General features: G+C 33.8%; 3 protein-coding genes across 3 annotated transcripts; 1 reads left to right on the forward strand and 2 right to left on the reverse strand.

The window, feature by feature from the left end:
• LOC137925417 (heparan-alpha-glucosaminide N-acetyltransferase-like) lies at positions 1-12370 on the reverse strand. The gene is made up of 10 exons (XM_068768852.1): positions 12020-12370; positions 7765-7984; positions 7293-7416; positions 6734-6910; positions 6227-6398; positions 4809-4882; positions 3800-3933; positions 2580-2747; positions 1110-1333; positions 1-906 (listed from the first exon to the last, which is right to left on the reverse strand). The coding sequence occupies exons 1-10, from the start codon at positions 12267-12269 to the stop codon at positions 728-730; spliced, it is 1722 nt and encodes a 573-aa protein (XP_068624953.1). The 5' UTR covers positions 12270-12370; the 3' UTR covers positions 1-727.
• Positions 12371-15111: 2741 nt separating this feature from the next.
• On the reverse strand, positions 15112-18282 carry Dpm1 (Dolichyl-phosphate mannosyltransferase subunit 1). Its single transcript, XM_068769007.1, has 5 exons — positions 18150-18282; positions 17846-18056; positions 17058-17248; positions 16421-16504; positions 15112-15305 (listed from the first exon to the last, which is right to left on the reverse strand). Exons 1-5 carry the CDS (start codon positions 18275-18277, stop codon positions 15170-15172), a joined length of 750 nt encoding a protein of 249 aa, XP_068625108.1. The 5' UTR covers positions 18278-18282; the 3' UTR covers positions 15112-15169.
• A 380-nt stretch (positions 18283-18662) lies between these two features.
• Positions 18663-22048, forward strand: kappaB-Ras (NFKB inhibitor interacting Ras like 1). Its single transcript, XM_068769009.1, has 3 exons — positions 18663-18992; positions 20259-20428; positions 21264-22048. The coding sequence occupies exons 1-3, from the start codon at positions 18770-18772 to the stop codon at positions 21522-21524; spliced, it is 654 nt and encodes a 217-aa protein (XP_068625110.1). The 5' UTR covers positions 18663-18769; the 3' UTR covers positions 21525-22048.
• Positions 22049-25667: the final 3619 nt, after the last annotated feature.

The following is a 25667-nucleotide window of genomic DNA, read 5'->3' on the forward strand; positions in this document are numbered from 1 at the left end:
ATATTGCCAACAACACAACAGATATGTTCCCCAAGGCGAATGGTAATTAGTAATGCGTTAAAAAGCGAATAAATTGCCGGCTGGTGTTGCCACTAACGTGAAATTAATTTAAATTGGTACTCTCCTTAAATTGTGTGAAAAACATTTTAAATATACCGAAATGAATTGCATGTAAAGCCCTTATTTTACTAATCCATGGTTTCATTATTAAATTAAAAAATAATAGATCAAAGTTTTTGACGATATATTTTCTTATACATTATCACTTAATTTTGGCAATCTCCATTCTTTTACTAATATGTTTACTATACACAAAATTGCCTCCAAGAAAAATACACATTTTCTTGAACGACACGACGTGCTAGATATAATTAAATGTGAATAATATAAAATAAAGACAAAAAGTAGCACTGGTCGCCATAAAAACTCTGCTTTAAAATGAAAATACAAACTGCCTATATTATACGCATAATACAAATTGAAACAAAATTATTTTGTATCTAATTTGAATGATACAAAATATTGCGCGCCTTTATACAACTCAAAGCCTGCTCCAAGTAAATTAAATAGAATGTTCATAAATATAATAAAATAAAACAAATCTACCAATCGTCAGCCGCCGGCACTGGCTGAAGGTAAACAAATATCGACCTTAACACACGTGCGTAGGATACATAATCCCTATATACTGTCGTTACATTAGACTCCCAAAGTGATATGCACTGTATTACAATGTGATAAAGATACGTTTCCTGTGCAGGACAACACCGACCGCGAGCCAGATCAACATGGCGGCGGCGTGCGTTGCCAGCAGCTGCGCGTGCGTCGGCGCGGCCACGTGCCAGTGGATCGGGAAGTGACGCTTCAGGAGCTCACTGCCAATGTAGAGGAATAAAGCGTTTTGACCTGAAACAAAATATCTAGTCAGAAAAACTGAAATAGAATATTAATGTCACTCGGAAATAATATTGCAACGGATCGATCCAAAAATCAACATATTCAGGCGCTCTCATATTGAAATGCTAATAAAATTGAGTTGTAGTGTCTTTAAAGTAAAAAATTAAAGAAATTTAAACATTTTTATTTTTATAAATGGACGTAACACTTACCGGCATAGTACAAGGGCCTGCCGCCCCACTTGTTCTTGAGATCGACAAAGAAATACAGGAGCGCTTGTATGAAGAAAGCCATGGAGGAGGTCACCAGGCAGTAGGACACCGACCACAGAGGTTTGTTGATGGGTATGGCGCCGCCGTTCTTGCTGAACATGCACAGAGCTCCGCCGGACACGCCGAACACTATCGACCAGAATATCCAGCGCATGATGCGAGCTCTGTAATTGAAAAAAAAAATAACTTAGCGCTGCTGATATTACTAATATTCACTTAGGAAGAAAAGGAACAATATTGAGCCACTTCCGCACATGTGACAAACACAGAGCACTAATCGGTGTAACATAACTCCTGAAGATGCCCCGTGGAGGGGTGAAACATGTGTTGAGTAATTTGGTGGTGGCGGTTGTGTGATTCGCATTGTATGCCGCATACGCATTTGTCAGCGGGCTGGCGAGCGGTGCACTTTGTTGCAAGACTGCCACTGCATGTGCGGAAGTGACTAAATATTGGCCCTTTACTTACTTAGGATGAACTTCCGCGAGGTAACGCCTGATTCCATTAAATATTCACTTAGGACTCCAACACGAGAGTCCAACCTCGATTCAGTGGCTATTATCGAAAGAAATTAGATCGTTTCGGTCTCCATTATGATAGGTTTTATTAATTTTAACTTGTATAGCTGGGGTGTTTTGTTTACAATTTATTTATTCATTTTTGCGTTTATTAAGCGCAAACAGTTGGGTGAGGGATTTCTGCTATTTGATTCGGATCTTTCTTCGTCCAGCTTCAATAACAAACAGAAGATTTCTCTCCAAAACAAATAAATACATTTTAAAAACTTTTAAGTTAAACGGTTTTTTGATACCCATATTGTGGTGGTTGTGGAAAAATATGTACCTAGTCCGCCATATTGGAACGGCGTCCATCTTGAATTTTAAGTTTTGACATAATCATCGTGTTTTACTAGTGTAGCCCTTTCAATTGATACCCATATTGAGGGGGTTAAGGAAAAATATGTAATCCGCCATTTTGTATCGGCGGCCATCTTAGATTTATAATGTTATTGATTTTATTATATTGTATTGTCATCTAAATTAAATGTGTGTACCAAATTTCAGATCAATCTGACAACGGGAAGGTGCTTAAATTTCAATTTCTAATTTTGACCCAAATAAACAAATTCCATACGGGTCGAACTAAATAAAACCGTTTAAAAAAAGGTTAACTTAGCGCTAGGAGTATCTAGCATGATCGGGGGTCGGAGTCTCTTGTGATAGAGGATCTGACCACATGTTCGAAGAGACCAGTTGAATATCGAATGGCATAATATATCTTTGTACTTTTATATGCTACTACTATTCACAATACATATTTGCTTCTGTAATACAATGAACACTAAGTGAAAAGTCGGGGCCTGACATATTTTTGTACCGATATATATTGAAATAAGGATTAATATCTCACCGAGCGTGGTTGTAGGCCAACATAATACGCGTGGCGTGAGCGCCGGCCTGAACCACCAACACTCCGGACAAGATGCCCAGGATGCCCTCAGGGTCGTAGGGCAGAACCGTCTGGTAGATCTGCTGGAACCTTCCGCCCTTGTACAAATGCGACGGCCCGAGTATCAATCTGTAATACAGAAGATGCATTTTTTTCATAACACGAATTTTAACTATAAATGTATAGTTATGCGTAATATTAAAAACTCCACATTGTTAGGGCGACGTGAAAAATAATACACCAATGATATAGATATAAAAATAAATGCAAAAAACAATTTTAATATGCATTTTAAACGCAGTAAATCATAGATACACTCGCTGACGCGACAAACGTTGTGTTGCCATATAAATTATATTAAAACAAAAACTAACATAGCGTCAACGTGTGAAAATGTAGTATATATCATAGAGACAGGTAGTTTATTATAATTTATGACTTAAAATACAATATCAATTCCTTAGTATTACAGAGTGTATGTGGTATGTGGTCAATTATCGACCTCCAAGAGTAGATAATTATTGAAGTGTGAATAATACTATTACAAAATAGGAATCGATAGTAGAAGCGTGTGTGTAAAAATTTTGTAGTGAGCTACTCTTATCCCTCAGGGGGTTTGATATATACTTTGCGACGGAACCTCAGACCTAATAAGCATATTGTGGCACGCATGATTTTGTCAACAATGTGGCTGCCAGTTGCGGGCATCAAAACGACCCTATTGTCTGCAGAACTGCTGCAGATGTGAGCGCTGCTAGAGGACAGTTCTTGACCAGCACTGGACAGACAGTTCATTTCAATCCCTCTTACCGCGAAAGTTACATTATTTTAACGACCACACATCACAGTACAGTCAGTGTTATAGGTTAAATAATTATATTCACAACTACGTTTATTACATTGTTGTCTCTGTTATGCATTTACATAAATTTAACCGTGAAAAGACTACAATATGAAATTTCATAAAAATCATGTACATGTGAGATAAGGCTGAATAGCATATTACCTTTGCTTTCTTTTTTTTCATAACTTATGTCAAAATTTTTTGACAACAACGTCAAAGTCGTAAAAAGATGAAGACTCATTTTGTTGAATACCTTTATATATATAATTACTAGCTTTTTAAAATATTTTCATTTCCCTGTATGTAAATATCAAATTGTTTATATTAGCAATGGAACCTGTCAATGTAGCCAGCAATGCCACCGGTGCAGTTCCGCAGGGAGAAGTCTCCGTCGACGGTGCGGTGCAGTCCCCCGGGCCCGGTGTACCCGCGGGGGCAGCCGGGCGCCGCCACCGTCAGGGTCAGGCAAATCTGCACAAATTTTGTTTCTTATATTGTAAATGTTGTTATATCATTTTCCAGTGATATTTTGTGGATGTAAGACATGTGTATAAGACTATGTTGTTCACTCGTGTAAGATAAATTTGTTCGTCTCAGTTGGCAGTGGGCGGGACACGTCGCTCGTGTAACCGATGACCGTTGGGACCGAAGGGTTCAAGTGGCTACCATGAGCCGGCAGATGCAGCGTGGGTAGGTGGACAAAAGACATCGACATCGACCTTTGGAAAGAGACAATCGGCTAATTTCGACTTCGTAGAGCGTTATCTCTGTCGCACGAAATACAAACAATCCGGTATCTATTAGGAGCTGTTACAACAAGTATCATTTGCTTCTTTTGATAAATACTTTTATTCTTTGTATAAAAATGTGGCTTTAGGTTGGAGTAAATTAAATTACGTTATTACATTTGGTATGGTTGGTTGGTATTGTACTTCTTATTACATTAGCCAGTATATGTCGCGTCAAAATCGTTGCAGCCCTTTTAGAGATTAGCCTAAATAAACAGAATCAGATAAAAATTTAAAAAAATTGGTATATCTCATATAAATATATTGATATGCATGTAGTATAAAGCGGTTATTTTAAAATTACAAACAGACACTCCAATGCTATTTGTGTGTATAGAGCTATCTCATGTCATATCATATCTGTCATTGTGTTGTTACTCCTTTTATCGAGACATTACATCGAACTGTCTATAATTGTCATTCAAATGTGATTAAAGTTTTCACATTCAAAATTCCATTCCAGAGGTGACAGTAAAGGACTTATTTGCGGTCAATATTCAGTGGTTGAGTAATAACACAGCATACACAATATTAAATAATATTTAATTTCAGTGTTACCTGTATAGCAACAAGAAGTAACGTAGCCAACCACTGCTGCCAGCCCGCGGTGATGTCACGGAATAACGAACGACCTGGAAAATAAAATTCGAGTGTTGCTCTATTTTTCCGCACAATAATTTCCATTGTTGACGATCTGTCCGAATATTCGCTTTAGCTGGACCTGCCTTTTTTTCTTTTTGTTCTCTTCAGGCGATGGACGCCCACTACGAGGTAAAGACCTCCCCCAAAGATCGTCACGATGACCGCTCCTGCTCTGCCTGCGACCCTAGCAATGTCGTTGGTCCATCAAGAGGGGGGAAGGGGCCTGACCACATCGCGTCTACATTTTTCTCTTACTTATCGTATAAGATAGCATACGTATGTGTGGATTAAAGATAAAATAATTCTCAAGTTTTTATTTATTTTTTACTTATAACTTCGTAAGCCTTCCTTATTTGTCACTTTTGCTTTCTTGAAATTTAACCGTAAAGTCGATGTAATGTCACGAGGAATATAGGTGTGTGTGTGTGCGTGTGTGGGTGCGTGTGTGTGTGCATGTGTGGGTGCGTGTGTGGGTGCGTGCGTGTGTGTGCGTGCGTGTGTGTGTGTGTGTGCGTGGTTGTGTGTGTGCGTGTGTGCATGCGTGCGTGTGTGTGCATGCGTGCGTGTGTGTGTGTGTGTGCGTGTGCGTATGTGTGTGCGTGTGTTAGTGTGTGTGCGTGTGTTGGATACAACTATAATAGAAAACAATGTTTAATTTTGTATTTTGTTAAAGGAAATTATTTACTAATGTAACTTGTGTATTGCTGTTAGCGTGTCTGTTTTAAACAAATCAATTTTTCATTGTAATCTGTCAATGTAATATATTATGCAGTTGCATATAATACTGCCATTATATAGTTAGGTGAAATTGTCATTCCAAACTTCTGGGCATTAGGAGGCCGGGTAAATCTTTTTTTCTAAGTCGGTAGGACTGTCTATAGCTTTTGCCAAATGTCTGTCAAAAGTTTGAATACCATTCGACCCAGCCCAAAGCATTTTGAAGATTATTTTCATTACATTCCTCGCGACTTTTTTGCCACAAACTTAACCGATATAGTTCGGCAACCACCGTATTCGACTAATTTGGCTCCTGCTATTCAGCAAACTCAAAAGGACAATGCAGTGACGCCGTTTTAACACGATTGAGTAGATAAAAACCGAGTCGAAGATGGTCTTGAAGGATATACTGGAAAAAGACTGTTCTCACTGTTTTGAAGACTGGAAGAAACGTTGGCTAAAATGGGATTACTTTGAAGGGGATAAAATTGATTTGCAAGAACAAACAGTGAATTTACATTTTATGATCAAATTCACCTTACTTTTTGATCTCAGTAATATAACAAGTATATATAAGTAAGTAAGTATATTATGTAGGATCAGGATGAGGAACTGACCTGGTGTGATGTTCTGGCTGGTTCTCATGAAGGCACACTCCAAGGCGCCGACGATCAGGTACATGGCGGCGAGGCGCTGCAGCACCCCGGGCAGGCGCACGTCCGCCCACGACGCGTCCACCGAGCTCAGGCAGATGCCGATGAGGGCCAGGAACAGGGAACGACGCGCCACCTGCTCGCCAAGTTCGAAATGTCTCCATACAAGTAGAGTTCAATTATCTTTAAATTATAATTAGTTGGTGGGGTGGCATTGATAGGTCCCCATCAGGTGGAACAACCACATAGCCAGGGTCAGAAAGCATCCAGCGGGAAGTGCAAGACCGGGTCATTTTGGCAATTCTCGGGGCAGGCATATGCCTTTCAGTGACACAATGATTAATGTTGATGACTAAGCCACAAGGAAAGAACTTCCTCGTCACCAAAGCCATCGTGCCTTCTATACCCCCTCTTCTCACTGGTTTTGTTGTTTATTAAAATTTATAATTTCGTGCAAAAATTCAACATTACCTGACCAAAAGCGGAAATCCTTGGCAGGGACGTCCTTAAGCGCGCGTGCAGCGACAGGACGAGCGCCTGGCCCATCGCGAATGCAAACCACGGGAACACCACGTCCGCCACTGTCAACCCGTTCCACACTGAGTGCTTGAAGATACCGTAACCGCCGCCGCCAGAATTCACGAAAATCTAAAGACATTCAATGGTTTTTATAACAATGCAGTCATAATTATTTTAGTAACCAAAGCTGACAAAAAGATGCGCTGATAGCTAACAACCAGGTCGTACTGTTTTATTATTTATGTGAATTGGACTCGGAATTATTGCCTTGTGACACCTCAGTGTCACGAGGCCACTCTCTTCGTCGCCCACTATATCTCCCAAATCACCTCCTAGCCTCTATTATTTTACCCAATTCTATCTCACGGATAGACCGAAATCCTCCAAATAAGAATAAATTTTGTGAACCGTATATAACCCACCACGAATTTTGTAAAAATTATAATCTGAAAATTTTGTTGTATGCATCGATTGACTATGACGAAGATGTTGTAATTGTAAAAGGTCGTACCATGAGAGCGATAGCAATTCCTCTGAAGATGTCAAGTGAACGCAGCCGGGAGCGGGTGGGGGACCGCGGAACACTGGCCTCCGTTGTCAGCACGCGAGTTTCTGACCCGAGCTCATTGTCCTCCCTGAAATTATGAAAGTCAACCCATGACACTTATTTTTAATCATCCATTTATAGAAATTAGCTAAATTTGTTTTCGTATTCTCTAATTGCCAATGATGACATACGGATCTGAGACGTGGTCGCTATGAGTCTTATGACAAAGTTCAGGATCGCCCGGCATAGTTGCTTGACCGAATCTGAAATGGCAGCGGGCAAAGCACATAGCACGTAGACACGCCCACTAGGTGACCGAAGACATGCTAAAGGTCGCGGAGAGTCGCTGGAGGCGGGCAGTACCGGACGGGTCATCGCAGCGATCTCGAGGCGGGGGGGGGGGGTATTTTGTACAGAGTGTTGTACATAGCCTTACCTAGCGAAATATCTCGCATAGAACCTTCCAGCCACCACTCTCTTTCCAATCCCCTTTACGATATACCACAAAGTGGCCATGGACAGCAGCACCACGATAGCGGTGAGGATCGGCAGGAAGGCGGCATCCGGCTCAGCGGTCATGCGCGGTTGACAATAGTCCGTAGTAACCTCCGACACGTTGAGTGTGTACTGGCCAAATTCGCCGAACTCGTATGACCCTGGAAGCATAATTTTATTTGTGTTAAAGTGATCTAGGTGGACTCTGTGGTGGCATGACAAAAAATTGTGACTTCATAATTTGTATAAATTCTCCATTTAAAAAAAAATGTTCACTTTTGGTAATATGGTAGAAATATAGCAGTAATGGGTCCACCAGAACCAAATAAACACAAAAGTCATCAATAAGAATAAAAGCCTGGGATCCACCGTGTTAAACAGTTCATTTAATACTACTTATAATATGTTATATAATATATTCATCTTAAACACTCCTTTACTAAATAAAATTATATTAGTTAAGAGTTTCCAGATATTACTGTTTCAAATATTGAATTTAACTGCTGTCATTCTGGTCTTTCAAAAATCTGACCATGAGAGATTATGCAGCATGATTATATATTTTAAAGTTTTGTATGTTTTGTAGTTTGTTTTATTGTATGTTACCATGTTTGCTTGTGCAGCTTATTCTGACTAAAGATATATTTTTGATACAACAGCGAGTTTCCGTGACCTAGACTATGTCGTTGATCTAACTTGTGAAAGGTCTAACAACGCCACCCCATCTACTTCTTGTAATGTTAAAATAGTCGAAATATTTAAACAAAAATAATAAAAGTGAAGTATTAAAAACATTGTTCAGCACAAGTTTCAACATTATTGTGAATATATATTTAACTCGCTGTCCCCCTTTGGCTTTATCATCATTATATCAATAGATCACCAAAGATTGACACAGTGACTGGTTTTCTGCTGCTCATAACCAGTGAGCTTGACTTTGTCGCAGATCCACCTTGCAAGTACTGTATGTAATTGAAAAATCATTTTTTTTACATATATATTATTTAACGTTTTACAGGCAAACAGAAATTCTAAAGAAGGGTAGTTTTAAAAACTTGTTTTATACTCGTTAAATCAGTAAATATGTTTTCAAAATTTATCACTTGGATACTTTAGGTTCTAACATAAATATTTATAGATAAATGAATTTAGTATAATTAAGGATTTCCTGTTAGATAAGCCATGGCCGTGTTTGTAAATTATATTTGAATTATCTATAAACATTCATATAATCAATGAGTCATTAATTAATAGATATAATTTTTATTGAAACTTTCACAGTAGTTAAAGATAACAAATAGGTAAACAAATAATTAACCTATTTGAATAGTATAAAGATATTGTCTTACATTACACTGTGACCAAAAAGTAAGGGGAATTTCTTTATTAAATGTAAATTTTTTATTTAATTTTCTGAATCAATTTTAATTCCTTTCAAAATAATGCCAACACTTTTTCCTGTCAGCAAAACAGTAGGAATAATATTTTCCAGTATTAACTTTAAGACCTTCAATTCAATTTTTATCTCATCAATAGTGTCAAATTGGTGTCCCTGCATTGACCTTTTCAGTTTGCTGAATAGCCAGAAATCGCATGGAGTCAAATCGTACAAATATAATGATTGCAGAACCAAATCAGTCAAGTTTTTGTCAAAAAAAGTCGCAAAGAATCAATGCAGTATAACTGAGATGACGCATTTGAAACAAAAACATCCTTCAAATTATTTGAGTCTGAGCCAAATGATATTCCAACATTTGACATACAGATGCTTGACAAATGCTATAGACAGTCCTATCACTAATCGGTGTAACATAACTCTTGAAGATGCCCTGTGGAGGGGTGAAACATGTGTTGGGTAATTTGGCGGTGGCGGTTGTGTGATTTGCATTGTTTGCGAATACGCATTTATCAGCGGGCTAGCGGTCAATGCACTTTATTGTACGACTACCACTGCATGTGCGGAAGTGGCTAAATATTGGTCCTTTTCTTACTTAGGATGGACTTCTGTGGGGTAACGCCTGATTATAATAAAATATAGCACTATTTCCACTTAATTGATTTACATTGACAATTCTTCATCATTGAAGCTTTAAAAATAGGGCACCCTTTATGCATGTGAGCCATTGCTCAAAACAAATTTGTGATGTTGCATGCAAATAATACAGGCGAGCAAATAGCCTCCTATGTTATAGTGCGACTGGTCAATGACCTACCAACAAGTTTGCGAGATAGTGTAAAGATAACATAGATAACATTAGACATACACTCAAGTATATTTAATAAATAATCTAATAAAAGACAAATTTAAATGCACATACTCTATTTTTATTCATTGCCATCAACATCATCATCATGCCAACTGATGGATGCTCAGTACAAGGCATAGGCCTCCACTAAATATTACCAAGATTACTTGACTTGAGATTCCCACAACCAGCGACAAGTTGCTATAGTTTAACTTGATTTTTAATTATTTTATTTATATTATTTATTTAAGGTCAACTTTGTTAGCACAATTTTGCAATCTCTTCCATTTATAATGTTAAATAAACAATAAAAAATTAAAGATATCTAGTCAATAACTTATAAATAGGATTACAAGTCATGCTCATAATATTGTAAATATAATTTTGAAAGATAAATCATACAGAGGCGTGTCTTTATCTAATGCTATTAGTATAATAAGATTGCAGTATGTCAAGTTTATTTACTAAGCACATCATTTGACAGATTGTGTTTATGTCTGTTTGTTTAGGTATTGTCATTTTATTTATTATTTACAGATTATCAAATTCAATGACACTAAAGGTATTGTTGCCCCAACCTGTATTAGTCTTTTAGACCTATAGTTCCCAAAGTTGGTCACAACTCTTAGAGTCTACAGAGTTGACAGGGGTCTGCATTGACAAGACAAAAATGAGAGTTCACAATTCATAAGCCATGGTCTATGAGAGTTTATCTGCTTTTAAAAGTGAAGAACTAAAATGTTAGCTTGACTGAAGTCATAGGTGAACTATTATTGTTAAGAGAGATCACCTATCTAACCTATTCCTAAATTGTTGATTATACTGTTCCCAAACTGCCCAACTCTCAGGCTATACCAATGGGTACAGTACACCTGCCTGAGGGCAGGAACCTCTCTGCGGTCTTAGCTCCACTGTTTCTGACAGTAGTACGCTTTAAAGCATAATGTAATAAGTAACTCTTTAACCAAATAAGTCACCAAGAGTGCACTAACAATTCTTTTTTAATCAGACAAAGCATTTGACCTCTGTTTCGCCTGATCTTAAACAATGATCAGGCCCACAACAGTACATACTTGTCCAGAAATCTGATCAGTCTTGTCTTGAAGACTCCTAAGTTATAATTGTTTGGAAACAACGACACTGGTAGGTGGTGCCACTCCGAGCTGTTTGTACTATAAAAGTTTTAGCAAAACAGTACATATGTAAGGGATTTCAACTATATATCTTGTCCGATGAAAGAAAGGAAATGTTGAAATTATTTGGTGTCTTTTCAAAGCATACTTTCTGAAATGCAATTTCATAGGTGGATAGTATTTAATGTACATGGTCATGTCACAATAATTAAACAACTATAGCACATGTTAATAATTAATATAAACATAAATATATAATAAAATTTTTATATATATTACAATTTTAAGCTATTTTTTAAGATTGATTTTAAGAGTAAATTAATTTTGATTTTATTTTTATGGAAACAACAATTTTTACAGATATATAGGAATTCATAAGTTGGACATTTATTATAACAGATAATATTTTCTCATGAGCTGAAAATAATTGTAAGAACATAGCAACAATGCAAGCTTCCTTTAAAATACTTATAATATGATTTAACATAAATCTTCGAAAGACAAAATAGAGATAGTGATCAAATATATTATTACTTGTTCTAAATCAGACAACTTTATAAACCTACAAACACACATTTGCAGACTAATTATATACCTAGCTATCATAAACTGAACGAATAAAGGAAATCATTTATTGTTTATATTACAATGACATCTAACCTGATGATTCATGACCTGATTTCGATAGCGAACGATATGTCGCGAATTAACTTAAAACCAGATGCTTTTATTTATTCACTAACTAATGTTAACACGTTTTAATAAATGTATCATAAACTCTGGAGTTTTTTGTAATAACAAAAAATTGTTTACGTACCATTGCAAATTTGTCCTCGATCATTTCGCACTAAATAACGCAGTGGACTAAAAGTCTCTACGACGATATCTCCTGTTTTACTCAATTCAGCAGTCTTTAACAGAATGCAACCTTCACACTCCTCGTATTGACTCCAGAAACTAATTTTGTCAGCCGTTGTTATTTGCAAACATGCCTGATCGTAGCGTAATGTCGTACCATTACAGTTTCGTGAAAAATAACCCACGTTTTCAAAATAGTTGCGCCCCATTATTGTATTTTGCTACATTAGTTAGACAGATCGTTATTTTTCACACTTGAACAATGCAATTAGAATTTATAAACTGCGAAAAGCGAAAACAACTATCAATCTGTCAAGTCTGTCGACAAAATGAATCATCAATTTGATATCGATGACAAATCGATACCCACACTCGTCTAGTGTTATATCGACTGATTTAAATCGAGTATTTTTCTAGTAAATCTTTGTAACTACTATTAAACATACTTTAGATCAAAGACCACATTACAGAACACTTTGCGAATATGAGTTGCATGTTTGATATTATTGAAAAGTTGAATGATTCAATTTTGTCAAGCTGAATGTTTTTCCGTTATGTACTGAAACAGTAAAAATTGTTATGAAGTGAGTGTTAAGTGAAAATATTATTAATTTTAATATTTTAAATTTGGTTAATACTGATGTCCGAGTTTATAAAACAGAATAAAGCAACATGTATAGGTGTTTCTTAAAGTATGTCCCTAATTATAAGCACATTCTGTACAAACATTTAGTTATATTGCAGATTGTCACTATTTGATGTAATTTAGTTAATTGTGAGGGTATACTAATTGTGCTTAGATCATAGAGTTTATAATTTAAGTGACTGTGAACACCAACACGAGGCATGTGGCGCAATGCTAAAAAATATTGTACTTCGATTAAATAAGAAACATTTCATTACTTTCCAGCTATTTTAATTTATCCAGAGTATCAAAAAATTACATCATTACATTTAAAAAATAAATTGACATCAATCACATCGTTTTTTAACATTATTTAAACATTAATTAACTAACAATAAATAAACATTCTCTTACAATATAAGTGTGACAAGAACAGGTTTGCAACTTTTAGCAAATGATTTGGGTGTAAACACAAGATGATTTAAAATTCAGTTAACATTTTGTTTCTTAGAAAATTTGTTGTTGTACTATTTTCATTTTGTCTTGCCATTGTTCCACGTCTTTAACCGACAGTGTTTCATGTCTTATCATATAATTTTTTTAGTCATATTACATCAGTTAATTAGTTGTAACAGTAGTGCTATTTTAAATATGTCTGATAACTCTAGTTTAATTTTTTTTCCATTTTTTTTTACAAATGGCATATCAAAAGCGTTGCTAATGGATTTCCAACATTAGTTTCTTTAGTTTCGTATATTACGGGCTTAATATTTAAAATCTTTGAATAACTGGATTTTCGTCGATTGTTTAGGTAGCAAACAGTTTACAAACCTTATTGATTACTGTTTCGCTTGCTGACAACATTGTCAAAAATAATTTTACTAGTATAAATTTCTCTTACTAGATTTGTACTAGGTAATTTATACACAAGATCTGTTTCATAAAAAAAAAACTTGTTATTCTCTTGTTCTTATATAAAATAAAATTAAGGTACAATGTGTCATTGCAATCTGAACTATGTTCTGACAGAAAAAAATGGCTGACAGATTTTTCATATTGAATTATTTTACATGCACTGAAAAAAAATTATAGAACAAATATAGTTTAGGTACATTGTTCAACAAATTACCTCCATACTCTAATTCCGATGGATAATAATTTAAATTATTAAAATAAGATATTAGTTCTTGAATAGTATATGCTAGGAATTATAAATTCAATGGTAGGTAAATTGTAACAAACTGTTAATTGATACGTAGAAAATAAAAAAAATATATATAATACATCTGTGCATATAATAATCTATGAAACAAAATAGAAACTATACAATAAAAAGAGTATAGTTGGTATAGTTGCATAAGCAGATTAGAAACTCTGGATGGATTGAAAAATATTCAAATGCAATAACATTGTAAAACATTTGTATTTATTTTTGGGACTCAATATATAAACATATATTTTTATTAAAAAAGCAGAACTTTATTTTCCTACAAATTTCAATTCATTACAGCATACATTCCATTCTCATCTAGAATAACTTTGGTATATTCTTTATAATTGGGGAATAATTCAATTTATCTATCTAATCCAATCTGCGCTTTAAAACCTAACCCGTTAGAGAAATAGAAAGATTTAGAACTTGTATTTTAGCATTATGTAAAAATCACAATGTACTACACTGCGAAAAATTTTTTATTATTTTCCATAACGGCGGCAACAGCTGCTACATCCAGAAACAAAATTTTTGAACAATATTAGAAAAACTTTCTTTCCTCATTATTTATTTTAAAACTTAGTATTTATTTTACATCAATATAGAAAGAAAATATTTGTTTCGATTTCAAATTATTCCATTCTAAATTTTACAATGAAAAACGATCGCTACTGGGTCGAGTACAAATATCGATATTTCAGTATTATGGTTTCGTCCCTGTTTGGATGAAAACATTCAGGTACATATTAAGTAAGATTTAAAATCTAACTAAGGCCTAATAAGCAATGTTAGCTTTTATGCATGCTACAAAAAAATGCTCATATAAACTAATATTTTTATTTTGGCTAGTGCATTGTAATAAACATATACAAGATTAAATTATTTTTTATGTCCTGATATGGCAGAAATTTTATTGGCCAAGGCTATTTTCAAAAACTTTTTTTAAAAAAAACCTGTTTGATTAGTCTTTTCAGCTTTCATAGTTTTATGTAACTCAAAAAACCTGCACATCAGTTGTGCATTCAAAATCTGTACTATTTGTAGAAGTATGTTTATATTGTTCCAGCTATATTTCTTAAGTATAAAAACAAAAATTTGAGAATTTTTAATTTAAATACACTGGACTACTACATAGCTAACAGCTATGTTACAAGCACACATGCTGGAAGTGCAAATATTTGATTGTCATTAAAAACCATAATAAAAATGCACATTTAAAATATATATTTATTATTAAATAACCGGAATGATAGTGTATATATAAAACGTTTTTAAGTTGTTGCAAAAAGGTACAACAGGGCCTTTGCAAACTGAACAATCTCCGAGCCGCCCAGCTTAGATTCGCCATACACCCTGTCCACAAACGTGATTGGGACCTCACCAATAGAGTAGTCCAATTGACGAGCCCTGGAACATTGAAGGAACTAATAACTATTTTTATTAGAGTTACTGTTTCTCTAGTGTTTTAGTAGTATTAATACTGAATAAGAAGATGGATTAACAGATGCGTTTAATGAATTTTTAATTATAAAATGATAGTTCCCTAGTTATCTTTAGCAATTTGAAGTTAAACACTGTGATAATGTTAAATTTCACAAAAGAGTATAAACTTCAGACCAATACTATAAACAATCTTCTTTTAACATGTAAGCCTTGCCAACATATGGTTTCACTGCACATTCAACTCATTGATCTGATATGGCTTCTTTATATATCTCATTAAAATAAATAGAGTGATAAGTTATAGGAGGCTGATATTTTAGGGGGACCAGAAAGTTACGTTATTTCTGTGCATGTCAATATTTGATTGTCATTAGGTAGCTCATTACATACTTGGAAGATATTGTGTAGGTTGTTGATAATGAAGGACAATATATTGTTAATCAGAAATAAAATCGTGTGAATTTAATTTAAGAAAGCAACATTACGTTCTGGTCTCCCAAATAGAATAAAGCAGAAATTTTAAGCAAAAAGCTTTAAAACTTTTACACTTAATTCCAATCACTCTGTATAGTGTTCACTAATTTCACAATAATTTTTTTTTATTGGACTATTACAGCTTAATAACTTGGGACAGTACAATGTTCAGGGATAGGTAATAAACTACAATAAATTTAATATGTAGTAATCTGAATTTAGAAAATTCTTTTATTTATTGTCATACCATTATTTCTTATTTATAAAACCCTTGATTTTTGGGTAAGGTGTACCATAAATTAATTAGCAGTAAATGAGTTACATGTTGGACTGTTTAAAATTTTTACATGTATTACCAATGACCCTGTATAATAATATCTTTTATTATTTTAATTGTTAAAAATATGCAATGCATCTGGTAATTAAAGTCGAGGCTTTCGGGGGCATTACAGATTAAATCAATAAAATCATGTGATTTACTTTTTTTTAGATCCAAGTACAGGGTGATTGTTCTAATTTATTAAAACTGTTGGTAACAACTATTTGCCATGACTTAATACAAATACAGGTTTTTTGCCCTTTTAATAAACAATTAATAATTTTACCTTATTATCATTTCCATCTGAAAAACATAGCCTTTCGACACACAACTGTCTATAAGCTTCAGCAGGACATCTTTCTTGTATAACCTGAAAATATATTTCAATAGTAATGAAAGAGATGTAAAGACTGCTTTTGATTCACCAAAACATAAGAGTCTATTTATTGTTACAATTTAATAATATCCTGTTGACTAGGTTTCGGGAATATCACATTTTTTTCTTATACAGGTGATTGATTTAGCCCATAGACCACTCTCTGCAATGCATAGGCCCCATCCAAAAATATCTATGAAGGGATCACAGTCGGCATTCTTAGCAGACAGGTTGGTGACATCAGTGTGGTCTTATAGTATGCAGAGAACACTACTGCCCATCCTCTGGAAACTTATCAGCAGAGGCAATTGTATATAATTAATAAACATAGTGTGGATTATATAATAGTGTATCCCAGGTATTGCACCAGCAAGCTACAATTGCAAGTCTCAATCCTCAACTACAGTGCTACCATTGCTCAACACACATTAATCATATGACAACTTAAAAGGAATTTCATGATAATCAGTCTGGAACTTTTAAAATCACTACTATTTTCTAGTAACATACATTGCGAACATTTACATAACATAATAACTTACTTTACCTGAATGATCCAGTCAAGTCTGATGCTCCTGGTCTTAGCAGGAGTTGTGTGATAAAGTTGGCCCCCCTTGAGATAAGTTTTCTCTTGAAATCCCAACCATGGACACCACCACCACTTTTGTATCTTGTACCTGAGACCAGGTCAAAATCATGTTTCCTTTGCAGTTCTATGAATTTAGGTATAAACTTTGGCTAGAAAAATAATTTTAGTTCATATCAGAAATATTATTTTATTATTTCAGTACAAAAGCAAAATGGGATAAGTTAAATTTATTTATATTGCAAAAGTACTAAAGGTTATATGATTAAAACATACATTCTTTAGTTAAGTTTATTTGTTAAATAAAGAAGATACACTTTGTAGTTCATTTCATTGTGTATAACAAAAGCTTCACTTAATGATAGTATTGATACAAACAGAAATCTGACAATAAGCAACTTTCTAAAAAAGTTCTTTTGCTAAGAATTATGGAGCCAGATTCAATTAGTTACTACCAGGTAAATTAACTAAAGGTACTGTTGCTGGCATTTAGAAGTAAGTGTAGTCTGTTGCATTACTCAATAAATAGGTAAGGTTAATGCTGGCATTGTTCCATAATAAACTAATTAAACTCCATCTTTAGCTAAATATGCATCCAGATATCTCATTTTTAGTAAAAAAATCCGAAATTCCATCTCTAGATTAACCATAGAATTCTTTAATTAATGAATCACTTTCTTCTCTAATCAAAATATATGATTTACAAATTTTAATGATTATTACTTTATAATTTGATATAAGTAACTTACGTGGTGACTTAAATCGGCGTCCATAATTATAATAAAATTACCGGTTGCGTGTCTTATTCCGTGAATATAAGCTGTACCAAGACCCAATTTCTTTTCCCGCGGCCTTAGAACTATCTTACTTGTTCCATATAGTTTTTGTAACTGCTTTGCCACTTCAAGTGTACCATCCGGACTACCATCGTCAATAACAATGACTTCGTAATCGTAACCACTGGAAATAAATTATTATCCTATGAAAATTAATTCCTTTTGGAATTTTGTTAGAATACTCCTTGTGTATATATACAGCCTGTAAATAAGTTACCTGTTATCTAAATATTTCATAATAAGCCATATTATTATAGGTAAGTTTTCCCTTTCGTTGTAAGTAGGTAGTAATATAGAATATTTATCACTTTTTGTAATCTCCGAATCCACTGCCGTGGCCGCCATGGCGACAAATGTCGAATTGATAAACAATCGACATGACATACACAGAATAAAACGAGAAAGGATAAGCGTTAAATAGAAAGTGATTCTATATTCTTTATCCATTAAAATATGTAATGAGAATCTGGACATTCGAACCTTAAGCGAGTAACGCAACATTAATTATATATATATTGATTTAATAGTAAATCTATTACCAAAGGAAATTTCATTTTGACAGCGCAGCCTGTATGGATTCAAACCCTTTGTCTTTTCCATCGGAGAAAACAGGACAAGAATTTCATATTGACACTTGTCAGTAACATTTCTGAAATTCAGTATTTACGTAAACACATACAAATGTGCAATAAAAATATACATTCTTTCATTTAACTAAAACTTTACATTTACAATTTATTCGTTTCGTTCAAACTTGCACAACTACGAACCTTTCTGTTAATGTTATGGAATATAAGTGAAAGTACCACCGACTACAGCAAACGCTGAATAGTTAAAATGGGTAAAACGAGTAAAGTCGTGGTTTGTGGAATGAAAGCGGTGGGTAAAACTGCAATATTGGAGCAGCTAATATACGGAAATGTGAATTTAAAATCCTGCTTTTACCCAACTATTGAAGATATTTACGTAGCGAACATAGAAACCGACAGGGGTACGAAGGAGCGAGTGTGCTTTTACGATACTGCGGGGCTCGAGCCGCCGCTAACAGGCGAGTTAAAAGGTTTTTAATTCCAATGTAGTTTTGTTTTGCTTTACCAATATTTAGGCTCTGAAGCATATGTTACTGTAAAAAAAAATGTTTTTAACTGTACACATGTTGGCCAATATTAACCCACACTGCTATTATTTTTGCTACTATTGTGTATAAATGTTTATTTAATAATAAAATAACACTTAAAGCGAACACTGTCCATATTTAACTTTTTGAAGAAGTAAATAAGTCACTTTTTTTCTCCCACATAACTGACATTATATAATATTGAAGACCCTTATGAAGGGGTCTATCCTTTACATATATATTGATTGGGGGGGGTCTCCCATAAACCTTTATAATATAAGTGCAACAAACTGTTAACTAAAAAAGAAAATTCTCAGAAAATTTAATTCATAGTGATGGTATTCTAAAGTTTTAGTGTAATTTATGATCTGATCACCTTACCTGGTACTCAATGCCAAAACAACAAATTGAATTAGTTCCTATTAATTCATTTTTTACATCCATAAATCATGTCTATATTAACTTTAAAAATTGCTATAAGAGGTGTATATATCTTTAATTACATTTTTAAATTATTTATTACATCATATACTTTTTATTTACATTTACTTACAAATTAAGATGAGAGTTTTATCAGAAATTGGCAATTTAATAATCTTCACACATAGCTATATAGTTTCCTTTTGTCAAATAGTCAGCAAGACATTTGCAAGTTTTGGACTTAGAAAACTTTACTAGAATATGGAATAATGTGTTAAAAATCAAACTTATTTTACAATGAAAAAAAGATATTATTAGATACTTCATAATCATTTTAACTTTTTTATAAAAAAAAATGATTGATTTATAAATATACTGCTTAAGATAGTAATAAGAATAAATAAAAATAATAAGAAAAAAGTTATTGTGGCAATCTTAGCTGGAGGTCTTTCCCTTGTTGCAGAATTAAAAATCAATTTATGACCATTGTTGTTTGTGTTTAAAATAATCATACATCAAAACCAATATAAGTGTAAATCTGTTGTAATTTTTTATAATACAAATGTAAAAATGGTACATGTTTAGATTTTTTGTTTCATTGACTACACATAAATAATGAGATAAAACATATTGTTTTTGAGTATTTTTTGGATTAGGACAACACTATAGAACACAAGAGATATCCTGAAAAAACACACTACACTACAATGGCTGTCATAGAAAGCTTTTAGCTAATTTAATTGTTTCCTACAAAATGCAATTTGCATCAAGTATTTGATTGTTTTGCAGGCCCACCGCAGTCACCAACAATGCAGCTAACTGCCAACCAAGTCCTACAGCGGCATTACCTTGGCTTTGCTGAAGGATTTGTTATGGTGTATGACACTACAAGACCAGAGTCACTTGATGTTCTTATGTACCTGAAAAAGGATATTGATAGGAATAAGGATAAAAAAGAGGTATGATAATGCTTTTGCTAACTTTGAAATGTTTCTGGTAGAAATTACTAATTGCACATTAATAAAAAATATTGTTAATGAAATGTATATTAAACAGACTCTGCCTGCCCGCTTTGCATACCTTTTTAGGTATAATTTCATAAAATCTATTTTTGATAATTTCCATCCAATAAAAGTTAGTTCGAAAATCGATTTGCAATCTAATATAAAAAAAAACTCACTTAACATGGAAATTTTTACTAACTTGGTAGACTTCAATATGCATTTGGGTTCTTACTTCAAGGAATGAATAAAACTTGCTAAGCTCAAGAGCCTTCTAGCAAACTTTCCTTAAAACAAGCATTGTTTGTGATTGACTGATGAACATTTAAATGCACTACTGTGAGGTTTTATGTTTAAAATGGAAGTAGACCAATAAAAATGCTATCAAGTAAAATCATTACCATCATCATGTCAGCTGATAGACGTTGATTGCATGGCGTAGATATCTCCCAAATTGGTTACATCCCTTATAAATGCAAATTTTTTTATCCAAACAATGTTTTAGTAGATAAAATATAGCCCTCGCCAATTTCAAGGATTGACGTCGCGTGCATGTTATCGACTGATGAATTTCATTCATATGTTGTATTGCACGCACGGAGTGCACGAAAATTGAGTTACGACTAATATTTTTCTAATTACTCCAAAAACAAGTTTCCTTAAAACACGAAACGTAGTCCTGACCCAGCGTGTTGCAGGGAAATTACTGTAAGAATAATTAGGTTTTTTTACAGATTTAAATAATGCTGTTCACAAATTTGCCAAAATTTTAAAAGTTTTATCACATTTTCAGGTCGTGATGATGGTGATTGGAAACAGAACCGGACCAGATGACATCAACAGCCTTGAAAATACCTGCTCAAAGGCTTCTAACTGGTGCGCGCGGGAAAAGATTCGTCATTTCGAGGTATCCGCCATGGACCGGCCGTCTTTGTACGAGCCATTCATATTTATGACATCCCGTTTGAACCCTGTACAAAATAAAACCGCCTTCCCTCAGCTCAGCACTTTGAGCAAATTAACTCAAAAAAACAATAAGAGCGAAGCCATGTAACGGTATATTTTTAATCTATGCCCTTTCTGTTATCATCCGTGAATGTCAGTTTTCATGTGACAGTTGTCAAAGTTTTGGCGCCGGAATATGTTTGGTCGTTAATTACCGCGTAGCCGACGTGACATTGACAGATAAATGGCCGTTTTAATAATCTGCCTAAATGTCATAATTAAAAAAAGTGAAAGTTGAATTTAATTACTACGTGTACATACGCAAAGATCTTATAGCAATTTTCATGCATATACAAGGCGTCAGATTTTGGCAACAAAAGATATTTATCAAATCTGAACCACCAGTCTTGGCGTCCATTATGTCAACGTCATTTATAGGAGAGATAATACAAACCTTTATGAAACAGAATTATTATTTGGGGTTAATGAAGAATTTAATATTTATCAACATGACTGTTTGTCAGAATCCATGGTGTTTAGGTATTTTAAAGAAAGAATAGACGTTTTAAGAAAAATTTTCGCCTCTATAAATTTTAAAGGTTTGTAATATTTTTTTATGAATCATTTTAAAACAACGAAATACATTCAATTGAATCTCATATATTCATCTGTATTATTTTAATAAGGTAAAGTAATTATAGAAACGTTTTTAGTTTTTTTACGCTTACAAGATATTATAAGTAATAATCAGAGATGAGATTTACATCGGATGCATATTATCTACCTTAAGCCGTATTCGTCTAAAAATATGAAGATAGCTACAAGAATTTGGCGAATTATAAATTAAGTTTTTTCTTTCTGAGTAGAATAAAGAGATATAGTTTTTCGTCTTACTTCCCTACTAGCATCTTTGATTTTATATAATATAAGCATTCTTTCTCTGGGTAAATATGTATCTGAATATCTAGTACTAAATATATTCAGAACAATATCTATCGTTGTTTTTGATACGGTAGCCTGTAATTTTATCACATTTTAATAAAAATAAAATAGCATTCTTTTAATGTGTAATATAGGAAGTCTTGACATTTTTCCTGCAATCTTATAAAAGTTTGGTAATAAATTAAGATTTTAACCAAAGGCAATCTCTTTAACCAAATTTATCGAAATTGTTATCGATAATGTTTAAGTAGAATTTAAATATAGTATACCCAATTACTTCAAAAAACTGTGATTGGCTTAATTTTATATTTATTACAGCAAGCTAACGAAAAAAAATTTACAACTTCGAAATCTAGAAACATTTGCCATTTCCATCGTCCATTATTCAAACTCGAATTCATTAAAAAATTGGGCATAGATTAAAAAAGTATAAAACTTAAATATAAAATTGACAAACAAATGATGATCATTGTTTGTGAATAGAATAAAAAAAAATTAAACGTCAAAAACGACAAGAAGTTTTTGACGTTTAGACATACGTACTTAAATGTGTCGAATTTAGTGCTTAATTAGTAATAATGTTAGTAGACAAACTTAATTAGTCCATAAGTTTTCTTCTGTGCAATATATATTTAATACACTTCAATATCCCTCAACTTATTTTGAAGTAATTTTTATTAATACGTGTTCACTTAAATTGTACTAATATTAAGCAGTTTTCTCGAATAGATATAGATAGTTAATAATTTAAAACAGAAAATTCAATTACTATTTTTATTTTTCTCTTTTATAACAGTCTTATATAAAACGCGAAAAAAATAAGGCATCATTTTTTAATTATTTTTTTAAATCCTTTGTACATTCTAGCGGTTTGAAGTCTGAAATAAAGATACACTATACTATGGTCTAATGTAACTCGATCTTTTTATAAACAATTATGATTTGCGATATGTTTTTTCTTACTTTCGTGGTCTGGACTCGGCTGGCTTAGACAAATCGTAGCTCAGTTTAGTTATTCTCATCGCAGCATTCATTTGAAATTGAGCAATAAATAAGTAACGAAAAAGTGTTTGTGCACCAGTAATGTTGAAGATAGGACGAAATCGATTTAGCCGCTTCGTATAGTAAAGTTACATAGATTTGTAACGGATTTGGTGAAGACAGCTAGGCAGTAAAAGGTTTATTACCGCTAGTATTTAATTAGATAAAACAGAAGGTATACATTATGTTCATATCGTTAAGATATTAGTTACTTCTGACGACGCCAATAGATGTCGCTGGCAGTAGGTTGCCTCGCGCTGTCGCTTGTGTTCGACTACGTCATGAGTTGGACTCGGCCGCTCAAGTCTGCCGGTGTGCGCGAGCGGCAATCGATTCGGTTTTAAAAAGAGCCGCCCTCACCGTTGTATGCGACACACTGCCGCACTCAACCGCGGTTCACAACGGTCGGACCCTTGACCTTAGCCACTCCGTGGAGCGTTCACCGAAGCGATCTAATAGCTCTGCGGCATTTAGCGTAGCGGTCCGAGCTGAGATTCCCGCGGGAGCCTCCGAGATTCGCTACTTTTGAAAACAAGAAACTATATCATGTAGTTGAGAAATGAATAATTTATTCATTTATTAATTTCAGCCAATAAACGCTCAATGCGATGCAAGTCATAGAACTCCTTAAAGCATGGTTGCACAGACTTATTAAGATAAAGGCCACTCGGGTAAATCATGAACTGATGGCGAGCCGGCCGCCAGAAGTATAGGTAATTAAATTTTTCTGGTTTTATTCTGGAATAGAATTCAATATTTTTCGAATGTTCGAGAGTATTATTTTCGCTGTCGGCGGGCCGCGGTCTGAGCATCCATGTCTTAAAGATTAATACGATACCTTGACTGTGTCGGTCTACCCAGTGCGGGTTCCACCCACGCCGCGTCTACCAGATCACGGTTGTCGTTTAAAAAACCTACTTGGAATAAAAAAAACGTACATGTGTGTCAAAAGGGATCGTTTGAAATGTACGCTACTGCCAGTGACTCGACTCAAAGATATTGATCGCCCCTTATACTTTGCTCGTAGTATATAGTTATCCTATGATTATACTTATGGAAGTATTTTTTTTAGTAACAATAAGTATAATATCTTTAAAATTAAGTAAGTAATAAGTATAATATTCACATTCCCGGATTTTCTCGATACAAAAGTGGTTTCCATAATAAACCAACACATCCTACATAGATAAACAAGCATCCGAATTTCCGACCCTGTGTCATAGCCTTTTAGATATGTTTCTAGTGTTAATGGCTTTCACAGCCACACTCTCAGCCGACCATAAGTAAGTGTTGCCAACTTTAAATGTTACTCTATTATAGATCTAGGTAGGCTCTCTTTGTCAATAGCTTTAATTAATATGATTTAAACGCTTAAAGTAAAATGTTAACTATTTTAGAATTATAATTGAAGTTTGATCTTGTGCTCACAATAGTAAAGCAGATATAGGAGGTCAATTCACGTGGTGGAGGCTTTGTTAAGGTCGTTGGAAGACCCTAGATGCGGGCCAATTCTAATAGGTTCTATTGGAGACCTGTCGGGAGGCTTTTGTCCAGCTGTGGACATATGGGTGAAATGACAATGAATCAAATTGTGTAATTATACTTAACTTATTGTATTTTTTGAATGAAAGATTCACTGAATACGTTTATTGATTTGAATTATTTTGTATATATTTAAATAAAACAATCTGATTTTCAATTATTGAGTATTGTAAATTGCTGATTATGATTATGAAATGAAATAAAATTCTGATATATCGTTATGATTGAAATTATCTATTGTTTTAATGGTGAAATATTAAATGAATTTTTATTAAAATAATTTGTCTGAATGTCTGTGTTTATTTTTAATCATGCCTTATAACCCTGTACGAGCGGCGCGACATAAAAGCTGAACCATTGAGTCCATTCCAAACAAACCTTGAATTTATTTAAATTTGTAGACTTTTTCTGAGTCTTATATGCAAAATCTGTCTTTTCCAGTTTCTCTTAAACGTAGGTCGGACCAAAAGCAACATCTTTGTTTCATCGCTACGCAAGTTTCGATTTGAAGCATTGACACGTTTACTAGATAAAGTTGAAGAACTAAATTGTTTTTTATTTTGTGTAATCTATGGTGTATATGTATATATACATATATATACACACACATATATATACGTCACTATACATACATACACATACGTCAACGTCAAATGCCAAAGAAAATAGTTTTGTATAGTATTCTTTGTTTCAAATGTGAAATATAATTAAAAATAAGGATAAATAC

This window comes from Battus philenor, unplaced genomic scaffold, assembly GCF_028537555.1.
Source record: "Battus philenor isolate CCGP_79_NKW_IND1 unplaced genomic scaffold, ilBatPhil1.0.hap1 SCAF_27, whole genome shotgun sequence".
NCBI classification, from domain to species: domain Eukaryota; kingdom Metazoa; phylum Arthropoda; class Insecta; order Lepidoptera; family Papilionidae; genus Battus; species Battus philenor.

Coding starts and splice junctions, on each gene's coding strand:
- kappaB-Ras (XM_068769009.1), top strand. CDS start 18,770: ATGGGTAAAACGAGTAAAGTCGTGGTTTGTGGAATGAAAGCGGTGGGT. Junction 18,993..20,258: donor GCTAACAGGCGAGTTAAAAG/GTTTTTAATTCC, acceptor ATTGTTTTGCAG/GCCCACCGCAGTCACCAACA. Junction 20,429..21,263: donor GGAATAAGGATAAAAAAGAG/GTATGATAATGC, acceptor TCACATTTTCAG/GTCGTGATGATGGTGATTGG.
- LOC137925417 (XM_068768852.1), bottom strand. CDS start 12,269: ATGGGGCGCAACTATTTTGAAAACGTGGGTTATTTTTCACGAAACTGT. Junction 7,985..12,019: donor TCGAGGACAAATTTGCAATG/GTACGTAAACAA, acceptor TTATGCTTCCAG/GGTCATACGAGTTCGGCGAA. Junction 4,883..6,226: donor CAGCCAGAACATCACACCAG/GTCAGTTCCTCA, acceptor TTTATTTTCCAG/GTCGTTCGTTATTCCGTGAC.
- Dpm1 (XM_068769007.1), bottom strand. CDS start 18,277: ATGGCGGCCACGGCAGTGGATTCGGAGATTACAAAAAGTGATAAATAT. Junction 16,505..17,057: donor GACTTGACTGGATCATTCAG/GTAAAGTAAGTT, acceptor ATATATTTTCAG/GTTATACAAGAAAGATGTCC. Junction 15,306..16,420: donor CAGATGGAAATGATAATAAG/GTAAAATTATTA, acceptor TCAATGTTCCAG/GGCTCGTCAATTGGACTACT.